This window comes from Gobius niger, assembly GCF_951799975.1.
Source record: "Gobius niger genome assembly, chromosome: 15".
Lineage (NCBI taxonomy): Eukaryota > Metazoa > Chordata > Actinopteri > Gobiiformes > Gobiidae > Gobius > Gobius niger.
This window is the reverse complement of record NC_136866.1, coordinates 13,958,966-13,972,761: the sequence shown is the minus strand read 5'-3', so window position 1 is coordinate 13,972,761 and position 13,796 is coordinate 13,958,966. Positions and strand designations below refer to the sequence as shown.

The 13,796-nt window shown below is 45.5% G+C and overlaps 1 protein-coding gene across 1 annotated transcript; it reads right to left on the bottom strand.

Annotated features, from left to right (window-relative positions):
* Positions 1 to 207: 207 nt before the first annotated feature.
* kcnk10a (potassium channel, subfamily K, member 10a) lies at positions 208 to 13,102 on the bottom strand. The gene is made up of 7 exons (XM_079571891.1): positions 12,644 to 13,102; positions 9,986 to 10,368; positions 5,481 to 5,598; positions 5,042 to 5,202; positions 2,046 to 2,238; positions 1,780 to 1,922; positions 208 to 1,708 (listed from the first exon to the last, which is right to left on the bottom strand). The coding sequence occupies exons 1-7, from the start codon at positions 12,690 to 12,692 to the stop codon at positions 1,058 to 1,060; spliced, it is 1,698 nt and encodes a 565-aa protein (XP_079428017.1). The 5' UTR covers positions 12,693 to 13,102; the 3' UTR covers positions 208 to 1,057.
* Between the last annotated feature and the right edge of the window lie 694 nt (positions 13,103 to 13,796).

The window sequence follows — 13,796 nt, the reverse complement described above, 5'->3', positions numbered from 1 at the left end:
ATTTGACACCTGGCATTCAACACCTGCACTTGTCATACATTTGCCACTCTGGTCTCTGCATCCAACACGCTGCACACCCTGCATTCTGCCTTACACTTACATCCTGCCGTTGACGTCTTGCACTCTGCTCCCTGACCTCGACATCCTTGGGCCCTGATCATCCCTTCATCGCATTTCATTTATTAAGTATTTCTAATCTCTTTGTTGAGCCATTGCCCTCACAAGTGAAACAATATCATCCAGTTTATAAAAAGTAAGATTAGCATGCAAAGTTCAAATCCCTATAACCCTTCCCTTTGTTGGAAAGATGATATGTGGAAGTCAGTGATCTTAGTGATGCAAACCTAATTGAGAATGAGCCCTGAGATTGTGTTTTTGGAGGTTATGAGAGCACTGAGACAGAGTGGACTGACATGAGCAGGCTAGGACCATGCACAGAACGTGTGGTACTTTAATGAAGGCAACTGAACAGGCGGATAAACAGCATGGCAGCAACCGCTCTTCTCTCAGCAGCTGCTCTAAAATACCTTTCTCTTCTCTGATTGATGTCACAACATGTGTCACTGAACGAACGGTTACAAAATCACTTGACTTCAATATTAATATTTCATAATAACATGTATGGACTCATTACCCAGCACCATACTTTTTATGAGAGAAGGGTTGTAAATCGAACAAGAACTTGCTCTTTGCCTCTGCCCTTGACAACACAATGACATGACACAATGTGGCCTGACACTGAACACTTGAGTGATGTTGAAGACTTGTTGTTTTGGACCTCACAGGTACAGACAGGAGCTTTGGAACAGAGTGTTAAAGATGGTGCCACGTGATGATTTTCTGTCGGTACGTTGCCGGATGGCCATTACAGACATGCACTAGTTCTACCAGAGTTTTCATGTCCGTCAGTGAGAGACAGGAGTCTTCAGCATGGATCCATCGAAGTCACAGAGAACGAGTACGTACAGTGGACTTCACAACAGGACTGTGCCCCTGTCACACAGAAGGGGCCTAAGGCACTAAAATTGATATTGATTTAAAAACATTTGTAGTCAGTCTACAGGCCCATCTCCCCATGGAGCTCTTTAGTGTCCAGTTCGATGTCTTTCTCTTTGGGCTGCTCCACAGTGAAAGTAAACTGAGGCACATACAGAGGGAAGTCCGACAGGCTCATGTTGCACTCTTTGTCCTCGTCCTCCGTTTCGTCCTTGCGTTTGTCGTCGCTCGTTGGCGTGCTACATTCGAACATGGGAGAGCTGCATCCGTAGGCCTCACTGTGCGGGCGGCGCGCCTCGTCAGGGATGTTTTTCTTCAGGTCGCGGTTCCTGCTGCGCTTAGCCAGCTTGGTGACGGAGCCCAGCCGGTTGAATATGTTGTCCTCCGATGTGGCCTGTTGGTTCGGCCGCGTGTCGCTCTGCTCTGCCCCGCGCAGCCGCAGGTTGTTGAGCTTGGTGTCGATGCTCTCCTGGGAGGAAGTCTTGTAGTTGTTGGTGTCTAGACTGTTGAAGATGGCTCGGCGTTCCGGGGACAGCATGTCCAGGGAGACTGCGCGCTGATCCAGCCCCAGCTGTCTGCGCTCCATGCTGCGGATGGTGGCGGCCCGCTGCAGCTTGTCATGGACCTCCACACTCATGCGCCTGCGTGTCTCCCTCAGCTCGGCTCGAACGTTAGCTTTCCACTCTGCCGCATGGGCTTTTATCTCGCCAACCTGCGACACAACCACCAGTCACTATCACGATACACTCACGACACCAGGTTTAAATGTACTGCAATCCATACCTCTTCTTTGGTCTTCTTGGACAGCACCCTGAGCCAGTCCCCGATCATGTTCAACACTGCAGCGAAGTAGGCCAAACCCCCCAGGATCCAGAACCACACCAGGGGCCGGTACCACTCCCGGTATTCGATACGCCGATTTCCCCCTGGGCAACCACAATTATAGACATTTCAATCCCCGTTTTTAGAATCAACCATGCCAGTTTTTCATGGATTTATTTTTATGTTTCAATACTCATCACGCTGAGATTTGATTTGAGAGAACTGACCTGCTACATAGTCCCCGATGCCCACCGTGGTGAGAGTGATGACCACGAAGTAAGTGGAGTCCAGCGCTGTCCAGCCCTCGATGTATTTGAAGATGACAGCAGGGATGGTGACGAAGAGGATACAGCCCGCCAGAATGAAGAGCAGAGTGGACGCCACACGGATCTTCGTCTGACTGATCTGATGTGACTTGTTCTGGAAGGAAAAGAAGACATTCTGGGAGGCGGCACACAGTTTGGACCAGTTCCACAAAATAATCGGGGGAGACATTACATTTTCCTCAGTGTGTCATTACAGTTTTTCTCCATTGGTTTGGATCTTGAAACAGAAATTACATTCTCAAAACAACATGGACGAATCTCCAAACCACTTGGCAATTGTTCACAACAGAATTGAATTTCTCATTAAATTCATCAAATTGCAATTGAATAGATCCTGTTGATCTAAACTGATTGATTCTCAGTCTAATGGTTGTTCGCTCCAAAACTTGTCAGCGTCATTTCATTGTATAAATCATCACAATAATCTGTTCAATTGTCAAAATTAGTCAAGAACACAACACTGTGAATACCATATACGAATCCCTTGGAACATCTGATAAATTTATCACAGCAATTACTGTAACAGTCAGGTGATTGGTGATGACCAATCAAACAGTATGTTTGATCTTCGTGTGAGGATATTACAGGAGATCAGTGTAGTAAGGGATGGTTGCGACATGCACGCCGTTTCTTCCCTCGTTGCATCGCCAGGGAGAATATACGCTGTGATGTGGACGAGAATCCTTGGCCACACAGAAAGACAGCAGCGTGTAGATGGCCAGGAGGGTGAGGACGTTGGCCAGGAGAGGGAGAGTGGGGACAGCGACCAGCGAAGAACTGTTGTGAAACTCCAGCTTTATTTACAGCACTGTAGGCTGCATATATGTTTGTTTTGTTTGTGTGTTATGTTACAGTATGTTATGCTGAATACATTTTTACTTTTTACTCTGATGTATGAAAGTTACTTTATTTGTGTGAATTATAATGGTTACAATTTCCTTGGCAGTATGTGTGCAATGTGTGATGTCAAACCTTGGAGGCTACTCTTACCCTCAAATCCTATTTCATCCTATTTCTTTGTTGTTGTTTTTTCAGTTTTATACACAACTGTATTGTGTTAGCTAGACAAAAAACAGTAACCATTGTCAATGAAGGACTGGGCTAAGACTGAAAGGTGAACATGTCTAAACATTTAGACTTGCAGTGCTTACACAATGCCAAAGGGACACAGCATTTTGGGGGCACTGACTGTTTAAATGAGAAGGAAATTTAGTTTTGACACATGAGTGAACTGTTTTGGGAGAGCTCTTACAGGTGTACCGTGGTGTTGTGCCGAACCATCCACGTTATTTTGGCAAAAGCACCAAGAGTGTTGAGAACGTCCGGTCTGTTTCAAGAAATGAGCCAAAGCAATTGAGAAGGATCTTTGCCATTTTGGGGGCATTGACAGTTTAAATGAGAAGGAAATTTAGTTATGAAGCATGAGTGAACTGTTTTGGGAGAGATATGATCTTTTGCAAGTGAGCTATAGTGTTGTGCTGAACTGTAAGACTGTTTTGCCAAATGATCTTAGAGTTTTGTAATGTAATTTCTGTTTCAAGAAATGAGCCAAACCAATGGAGAAAAGATGAAAGGCAGGGGGGTTTATTCACTCACACATACATTTCATACTCATACATTTGTAGCCGCTGTTTCAACTGGGGCAACTGACTAGGGCGAGGCTGCACAAATCTGCACCGACGGTCCCTCCGACCACCACCAACCACTCAACATAGGCATTGGGTGAAGTGTCTTGCCTAAGGACACGACAGTCTGCACCTCACCCTAATGGTTTATTTTACACATCATAAAAAATAAAACGCGCTATTTTCATGTTTATGTGCCGTTAAAGGCAACAGAGAAATTGTCACTTTTCAAGTTTGAGAAAAGCGATGTGCTAATGATATATTATGTATATTATGTATGGATGTAAACACAAGAAACAGACTTCTGTGGGAAGTGAGATCATCAGTGAGATCATGTGAACGGTCATTTTTATGCCTCTCATAAAAACACAATGGTGTTTTGTTACAGGAGGCAATAAAATTATATTGCTGCTCTTTTAATAAAAGTAACTGTGGCCAATAAAAATCATTGAACGTCTGTAATTAATTGAGTCATTAATTTGGACTGGAAGATGCTTGGCAAAGGTTCATTGTGGTTTACATGTAACAATAATAGTAACGTTGAAATACTGCAATAGCAAGAGTCTCAAAGCAGTAATATTGTGAACTTTAACTATACTGCGTATGCACATGTATGTGTATATACATACATTGTTTAGTTGCACTAACATGGTGAAGCAGAAGCAGAGCATCTACACCGACTATGACGCTGCTTGAAATGATTGCACTAAAAGACTGAGCAGCAGCTTCTATGCCAGAATCCTTCTAACAGTAAAAGTATACATGTTGTGAAGTCAATACCCTGATAAATACTGTACTATGAGATTTGGACTTTGGCTCAGCAGCATGTGCTCATCAATCACTTGTGTTCAAATACATTTTTCTTATAATATGTCAACAAATTATAAAGCCTCTTTGGGGAAATTGACTTGAGCATTTAAATAAGGGGTGCTCACACTTTTTTGGAAGCTTAATGCTTATGTGGCTCGTGTCTCACAGAAAAATGTTTTTGAGGCTTTAATCGTGCAGAATGTCTCAATTTGTAGTACCATCTCTGAGGATGTGTGCCAATTCAACAAGAAGCTTGAGAGACACCATAAATTGGTCTGAAGGTCACACTTTGGGCACCCCTGATGTAAATGTACGTGAAAAGTGTTCAGTTCTCGATTTAAATGGTGCCTAAAACCGTACGACTGCCTGGACACACCGCTGTCATGTCCAGTAAATTAGAGCAGTGTTATGTTAATGGTCAGTGCGGACTAACGTCTTGCTACGAAGGTATCAGCCACTCACTTTGAACATCTTCTCCACTCGGGCGATGCTCTTGACAAAGATGGTCCCGAGCTGATCACCGACCCCTGCCAGCAGGAAGCCGAACAGCGGGATGCCAAAGATGGCGTAGAGGATACAGAAGATCTTCCCCCCCTTGGTGCTGGGAGCGATGTTCCCGTAGCCTGAGGGGAAACACCATAACTGTGAGCAGACAATTAACAGGGCTAACACCACCTCATCATCGTTGCATCTGCTACAGTCGCCACCAAGTATTCATCCGCTCAGAAACACCTCTGCTGGAGGAACAAGTAGGTGACACAACAACAAACAGTTTTTTTTTTATTGTTGTTAACACGTTCTTCAAGCGAGGCAAGGAAGATTTTGATTCCAATGTTTTTGCTAATGACATATTATGGATTCAAAATTGCCTCTTGAAAGAAGACGAAAGCTCCCCACATACCGATGGTAGTGATGACTGTCCCGGCGAAGAAGAAGGCACTGCCCAGGTCCCAGTGGCTGGAGTTGTAGGAGGTGTCACCGATGGGGTTCACTCCAGCGTTCACCGCATCCACCGAGTGCTATGGGGCAGACAGAGTGTGTTATAGGCTCTGCAGTGGACATCAGGACAGTTTGACAGACTGCAGACGACCACATACAGGCCAGGGCATACAGGTCGGATCAGGGAGGGGGGCGAGGGACAGATGGATCATCAGTGGCAGACGGCGGCACACTGTGGTGAAGGAGACTGAAGGGCACAAGGACCTAAGTGGATGCACAGACGACAGTTTAACCCCTCATTTACTCTGACTCTTGCCTCCGGTCTGTCCAGAGTTTACACCGCTGCGTCATGTCTATGGCTCTGCATCAAGAATACGCAAACAAGTTTATTATTGACAATTGCTGCAGTGATGTAAATGAAGCTGAACAGACTATATTGAGCCAGAGCCAAGTCAGAAACTGTCATCCAGTTAAACTGCACTTTACTGGCCAAAGGGGGAGCCCAGAACCTTGTTTCCTTGTTTTTATCGGACAGACACCATGGCTAGATATTAAAGGCACAATATGCACCTTTTACAGCATCTGTATGAGTGGTCAGCATGGCGCCTTTACTTTTCATTACAGTGGTTTCTCGGACGCTGTAGCGTTGTAGAGACCGCTGTGATGGAAAGTAAAGGTGCCATGCTAACCACTCATACAGCTACTGGGTCACCACAAGGTCAAGCACAAACATCAACTTTTTTTTATTAACTAGAGGCCAACCAATATTGTCTTTTCTAAGGCCGATACCGATGTGCTTGGCCGATATTCTTGGCCGATTTTTTCAAATGTCTGGTCTTTAATCCTGTAAAAAACAAATACTTGGCCGCACCAGCAGGGGCCGATTTTAATTGATTACTTTAGGTGATCCAATCATAGTTTCTGTCCCAGCTTTGACTAGTTGTCATTAGCATTAGCATGTTTTTACTAGCCGCGGCATTTTGCCCCGCGATCAAAAATACTATAGTGGAGATTAAAACTGACTTTGCGATTGAATTCTCCAGATTCTGCACTTCAAAAGGACATGCAGCATGTCCATATTGACGGAGGTTTAGTGAAACTTGTGTTTAACAAACGTGAAGCTAGCTAATATTCATTGCGATGTTTCTCAACCCTCCTGAGGGAGTTGTGGGAGGACTCATTTTAAAGCCCGTTTTTGCTCTTTCCACTGCAAAAAAACCCGGAAAGTCTCTGTCATTTTTGATCCACAAAATATTGTCTTTTTTGGCGCTAGATCGGCCGATAGCTGATTTGGTACAATCCCCAAATATCGGCCCGATATATCGGTCAGCCTCTACCTTTAACCTTAGCTGCACTACCTGAATCAAAGCGAAGTCATAGTAAAATCTCTCATAGACCCTGCCGCACGTCCTGATTATTCACTCGAGTTCATTAGAAGCTCGTCTCAGCCGGAGTTCATAGAAAGACCGAGTTGAGACGTGAACAGGGCAGGCCGCCAAAGCTAACACTGCGCCAATTATAGCCTCTGACTTCCTGGTTCGCACTGGAGGTCATGGATTACTACTTTCTATCAGGGGTCATTATTGGGGAAATGTGAAGCAATAGAAGACTTCCTGTGCATCCTTTTCATAATTGTCGAATAAATAAAACAAATGAAACTTTTTTCAGATGTAAATTAAAAGGTCTCAGGCGATCTCTCCCCATTGATTACAATTGAACTAGTCCTTAGTGTTTAGGGCTCTTTGGATGCTTAAAGACAAATTATGGAAAAGACAGTTTGAAGTAAGTTTTGCACAGTGACAAACGTTAGTCAGTCCTAGTTCCTGATGGGTTGTGGGAGGAATTACTGTGGACGGAGGAGGCAGCGCACATTTGTTCATTTGTCCATTTGTCATTGTTTGTTGCTGCTTTTTTGACATAGCAACTAAAATATGAAAAAAAAAAAAAGCCTTGTGAGTCGGTACCTGTTTAAGCTCTACTCCAGTCATGGTGTGTGTCGGAGTGTGATAAATGCCCTCATCGAACGCACTTACGTCAGCATCACCTCTGTCCGCTCTGATACGTATAGACTTTTACTTTCCATGAGTCTTTAAATCAGACTCTGTGCCAGCGAGGCTCTGTCACTGCAAACGTCCAGCACCATCTGTCCTCCTGCACTTTTTCTACTCTTTTCTCCATTTATCCCTGCACTCCTTCTGCCTCATCCATAATTCAGCAGTGTAAGACTGGACCCATAGCAGCTCCACACACCTCCACCCTGTACCGCGCTCACGAAGACAGGGGTTTTTGCTTGCTGGGGACGAGAATCTAAAATGGGATGGCTCCGTGTTTATTTGCTAGTACGACACTTTTAGATAAATATTTTGTTAGGATTGGGTTTGACAAAAAGATTCTTGTCATGAAATCCAGTTTGCACCTGCTGTTTTACCAGACTGTCAGCATCTTAAAATATTCAAAAGCATCTCTAAGTCGAATTACCACATTGACCAGAGAGTTGACAGATTGATTCTCCTACTAGCATTTTACATTATATCCTTGGGCAAGGCCTTTGATGTTAAGATGTGAACAAGTCTTAGATTTGAAGGACCTAGGGTAAGGCTGAACGACATGGCAAAAAGATTAATCGCATTTTTTTTCTCATATTGATCAATCTCGATTTTCCATGACAGTTTCGCTGTCCATCCAAACAGCTTCCCCAGAGCTGTTGTCCGTGATGACCACACCCACCAGATATAGACGCGGCGAATACCCAGCGACGGCAGATGACGGCAGATGACGGCAGATGACGGCAGATGACGTCGCTGGCGGGCGGGACTGTCTCTTTTAAAAGTAAGTCCAGTTGTGTTGATTCACCCTTCTTTGAGTCTATTTAACTGCCTGGGTGACTGAGAAACTACATTGATTCATGAACTTAGATGTACTTTTTAGACAAACCTCAACTCAAACAAAAGCAGATGCTTAACCACGGCCAAAAATCTTCCATTGTCTCATCCAAACTCCAAATCTAGGTGCTGTTTGTTTATTTATTAGGCTCCATTAGCGGCAGAAAAAAACTGCTGCTGTTCTTCCTGGGGTCTGTAAACCACAGGAAGAACATGTTTCTAAACCTGACCATTACTGAAATTGACCAAAGTAGAGATTGCAATTTTGTATCAGATTTCGATATAAAATGGAGTGGCAGCGTGTCTTGCAAGGCCTTAACTTTACCTGATTTAAAGGGAGGATGATACCTTTTTATCCAAAATCGACTTTAGAACTTTTAACCACATTACAAAGTAGCTCCCTCATCCTCCACGGCAACGATCCGAAGTGCCGTGGCACCACCTTATAGTGTAATGCTCTTCCAGTTTCCCCAGAGCTCCTCTTACGTACATTTACCCCTCCACATCTGGGAGAGGCAGTGGTCTGTTTTGATGGGGAGTGATGAGATAGTATGTGTTTGAAGTTAGAAACTTTTACCTGTAAAAAGCAAAACCCCCACTTTCAGAATGATCAGGGCATTTGCACAAAAGGACGAGATCTATGGTTAGCAACGCCTCCTCTCACATCGTTTAAAGGTGCTTCCAGAAGACTCTGACACCTGATAGCCTCCCGGTTCAACCCAAACACGATTAATGCCTGGCCTAATGTTTACCATAGTGCACTTATGGAGCTGGTTCCCTCCACTCTGCTCTTGTGTGCGCTGTGGACCTGCACGATCCATCCATTCCATTATCAGACCGGGTTTCACCGCTGCCCTGCTCAATAAGCACACAGCACATCACTGCCTCTTCCTATTGTGCGGCGCTATAGAGAGGCCGCAGCTTTCTGGCCGTGAAAAGTCCTGCACTGTGCAATAGTACAGTAATGCAGTCCCGTATTCAGTCCTATACAGCTCCATTGATTCATGCTTTGTTGCCGATGGATTATGCCGTACAACAGAAAGAGAGTAGAGTGGGGTTGGTGCAAAAAGCTGCGGCGGGGCATTGCAGTGAGCGTAATTAAATGTACATGCATTACTGTTGATAACGGCTCGGATTTTTATAGCGCTACAAACTTGACAAGCTTCAAGTGCTAAAAGCAGTTATTCATTCAGGACACACAGCCCTGAACAAATGTGGTTACCAATGTGCGCCAATCACTCTCTCACACCGCATTCTCACAGGCAAGGCGGGATAAGTGTCTTTCAATCGAACCGCCTGGTAAAAAGACAAGCATTGAGCTGACCAACTATCACACAATTATTACGCAAATGATTGTTTTGATATTCTTGGCTGATATGTCAGACTTCACTTGTTACTTGGTAATTTTCCATTTGCATGTGGTTGACAGTATCATGGTTAAGGAGAAACAAATCTAATATCTGATGATTCTTTATAGGCGGTTCCAGGGTTCGGCAACATCAGGTCCGGGGGTCAAATCGAGCCTCCTCCTGCTCCATTTCTTTTGACCAGCACGTGTACGATATGTGTTAGTGGGGACCCTCACCGTTATGAGATCCTCCAGTTCTTTGGGGCTCACACAGGGATGCTTCTGGAGAAACGCTGCCTTCTCTGCCGTGATGGTGATCTTCTGGTTGTCCTCAAAGGGCTGCTCCAGAGCCTGGAACACCAGCCCTCCAGCCACCAAGTACAGCACCACCACCACAAACACCGCCAGCACCGTCTTCAGCTTCATGAAGGTGAAGACCACGGTGCCGTCCGTGCCCGTCTCCATGCTGGCCACCACGCTCGCCGGCCGGGACACCGACAGTCGGGGGACCGAGCAGCCCATGGGGTTCTGCATGGTGGCCAAGCTCGCGTGCACCAGGCTGGACTGGAGCATGCTCGCCTGCACTTTCTTTGGGGGGACCAGGTTGGTGTGAACTGGCACTGTGATGGAAGAAGAGGAAATCTAGATCAGAAACAGTTCAGATCAAAGTGCAGGGTGTAAAAAGCAGTATTTATTGAGTTTTAATGCAACAGTTTGTGTTTTCCAGACGCTCAAAGTCACTTTTCTTTACGTTACTGAGAGAGGACTGATAGATAGAAGTGTGCGATGAGAAGCATTTTGTAAAGACACCATATTATGTAATAACAGCTCAAAACATGAAAACATTTCCACCTAGTTGTTATACAAACCCACTTTCTGCATGTGTGCTGCAAGTTGCATTAATATTATCATTTTGCTACTTATAACAAAATGTGGGAAAGTTTACGGTAGCTCTTGACAATAATGGCACATTAATAGGAGTTGGTAAATATGTGTTTCGTTATATCTGAATTATGTCTGAATATCTTATTTGTTATAAGTGATGAGCTTTACCACTTAGACCATGAATATGTTTCCAAACGTTTGCTAATCCGGACATGTACATATGCCCAACCTTAACCAGCCACACAGCATTATGGCTACTATTTAAGAGCCTATAAATAATTAACAACGGTTTGTAAAACTATGTTAATGCTTCGTGTCAATGCTTTACAAACTGCTTAATAATGTATAGTTACAAAATGATGTGTTTTCATCATTGTCGACATCTGTACTATAGTTTAAGTGTTGGATGTTTCGCCTCTCATCCAAGTAGCTTTGTCAGCAACACTAATAGTGTTTACTAACACTTATTTTGGCCAGCAGGCTCAGAAAGTCAGGGGACAGATCCTCTCTCACTGCATTCTTTAAAACACCAACATCTTAAAAAGGCTAGTTTAAAAACTGTGCCAATGGCCTTTCTGACCACCACCAATCTCTAAACGACAAATGTTGTTGATGAGATCATGGGAACATTACATGCAAGCGTACTGACGTTTTCCGAGTCTCAGGTCTAGCTGTACCGCTTGCTGTAATGCTGCACTGTGTCTTTTAGGGTGAGTAAGGGAAAAAAAAGACTACATTTTTCAATTTGCTCAGTCACACTCTGGTGAAGAGCTACATCTGTCCAAGTCGATCACGCGCCGTCTCAGGAAACCACTCCTGGCGCTGTCATGTCACAGTACACAACAGCAATAATGGACATTCCCGGGAAATGCCAACCTCCACTACTACTTCACCTTGAAGACTTTCCCTTTATGCACACGCAGGATCTGACGTGAGTGGAGATGGCGGTTTTCTCATGTTCCCTTTGAAGGCAATTTCCTTTACAATTTGCACAACAAAAGCTTCAAAAACCAGTTAACGGATTGTTCGTCGAGGTCACGGGAGGACGGGGCTATACCATTTTGCACCCTGACTAATAGTGGGCCTTTCAGACTGCGGTCTCAAAGAGCGGATCAATCGAAATGGGATTTTCTTTGCTAAGATTGGCTTAAACGTGTAGGCCTATGAACTGTGACATGTCAGACACTGTTGTTGCATCACCTTATGCACCAATGTATTCCAGCTTACGCAGAACTGAGAAGAAACATTCTATTCTCTAGTTTGTTTACCTCATAACCAACACCTTGATGCTGCATATGGCTAAACGTTTGCTTTCAGTTAAAACGTTTAGAAACCCCTAATTCTGAAGGAAAAAACGTATATGGAGAGCCAGGAGGGCACACGCAGTGACAGAGACGCCTCGCTGTTTTCGGGGGGTGTTATGTAACAGCGGTTTTAGGGGGATTCGTGACCGCTGTCGCGTGTCTATAACAGGGTTCAGACGCGTTTCTGATACAGGGAGCGTTTGCCCCAGCAGGTGACGCGCCCTCCCCCTGGCTACTGCAGAGGCGGCTGCGAGGGTCAGGAGGACACAGGAGGAGCCCGACACGCTTCACCTGCTGCTGCTCCAGCTGCCGTGCCGGAGCTGACGTGAGCCACATGAAGATGCGCTCAGTCAGTCGATGAGGTAATGGAGTCAAGGCTTCCACTGCAGCCGCTAATGGTGTTTCGACAGGTCTTTAAACGCGCGCACGGAGAGCGGGGGGCGGACTGCAGTGTCTCAGCCAGTGCGACAACGTGGGCATGATCTGGGGACATTGTTGCAGCTCTTTGTCCTTTTTCACATGAACGCCACAATAACATAAAAGGGGAAAAAAAACAGTCTCTAAACCTTATCCTCCCCCCGAATTGTAAAGCTTTCCGTAGACCTGACTGTGAGTAACATGCCACAGGCGCAGAGCTTGGAATAAAAGCGTTTGACAAAGTGACTGACACTTGAATGAATGAGAAGTGCGCCGCCTGTGCGTTTACCTGGAGGGGGGTTCCCCTGTTTTCTCGGGTTCTCACTTGGAAATTTCATCTTTGACTCTCGTCGTTGTAGGCTATCAGTGGGAACTCTGGCGTCGTTAGTTTGGCTTTATCCGAGAGAGGGTAGCAGGCAGGTAAGGGCACTTCATCCCCGTCAGCATCAGCAGCAGCAGCATCACCACCATCAACAACAACACCACCACCTCCAGCACCAGCAGCAGCAGCAGCAGCAGCACGTATCTCCTCCACGGCCAGGCGCCACTGAGCTCGGACCAACGCCGCGGGAGTACCGGGCTCCAGACAGGCACCGTAACGTTCACATCCTGCTGCTGTGTTCCGTGCGCCCCTGCTGCTGTGTTTACTTCAGGTTTATGCGGCGGAGCTTGTCACACGGGTCCACCTCCCCTCCCTCTCTCTCTCTTTCTCGCTCTCTCTCTCTCACACGAGTGCGTTTTTTGGCGAGGTCCGTATATACGCCGGAGCGTGCCATGCCCATGCGTCCTCACGTACTGCGGGCATCAACACGTCAGACCTGCAGAGTGAGTGCAGACCGAAAGAGCGTTTTCCTGTTTTGTTTGTCATCGCGGGAAAGCAAGGCAATGCAATCTACATTAATGATAAGAAAGCACAAAAATATATTTCTTACCCCATGCTTTAATTTGTTGTGTTTCTTCTCTTTTTTTTGTAGGGTTATAAGCGGGAAAACAAGACGCGTGGTCGATACCGCCCTCTCCCGAGTAGATTAAAAGTTGAAGAAGCAAACCACGCCCATACACCTTCTTCAAACTTCCATGCTATCTGTCACTTATCGACAATCCGACAAACGGGCTACACATTGTAAAGGCCAGCAGAGTTTCCGAAACAGGGTAGAGTCGTTCAGAGGAAGGGAGGGGTCAGATGTTTGGTCTCGAGCGCACGTAGAGACTGTCAACAGGTGGTGCATTAGACAAGTCAAGCCTACTGCCTACACCTCTGATAATACAGCGTGACTACAGCACCACCACCGAACCTTTTCCATCCCCCTTTCTTTCATCTGCCAAGTTTAAAGATGTGGTGATCTGTTCCTTCCATCTGTGAACAGGACATGTCTGGTTTCCCTCGTAGCAACGCCGAATGTTGACTAAAGTGCGCCCCCGTGTGTTGCTAAAGAGCGATG

What these genes read in the sequence shown, in the direction of transcription:
- kcnk10a (XM_079571891.1), bottom strand. Translation starts at nt 12,692, where the DNA reads ATGAAATTTCCAAGTGAGAACCCGAGAAAACAGGGGAACCCCCCTCCA. An exon ending in ACAGGGGAACCCCCCTCCAG is followed by an intron (nt 10,369 to 12,643) that starts GTAAACGCACAG and finishes CTTCCATCACAG; the next exon opens with TGCCAGTTCACACCAACCTG. An exon ending in GAGTGGAGAAGATGTTCAAA is followed by an intron (nt 2,239 to 5,041) that starts GTGAGTGGCTGA and finishes TTTTCCTTCCAG; the next exon opens with AACAAGTCACATCAGATCAG.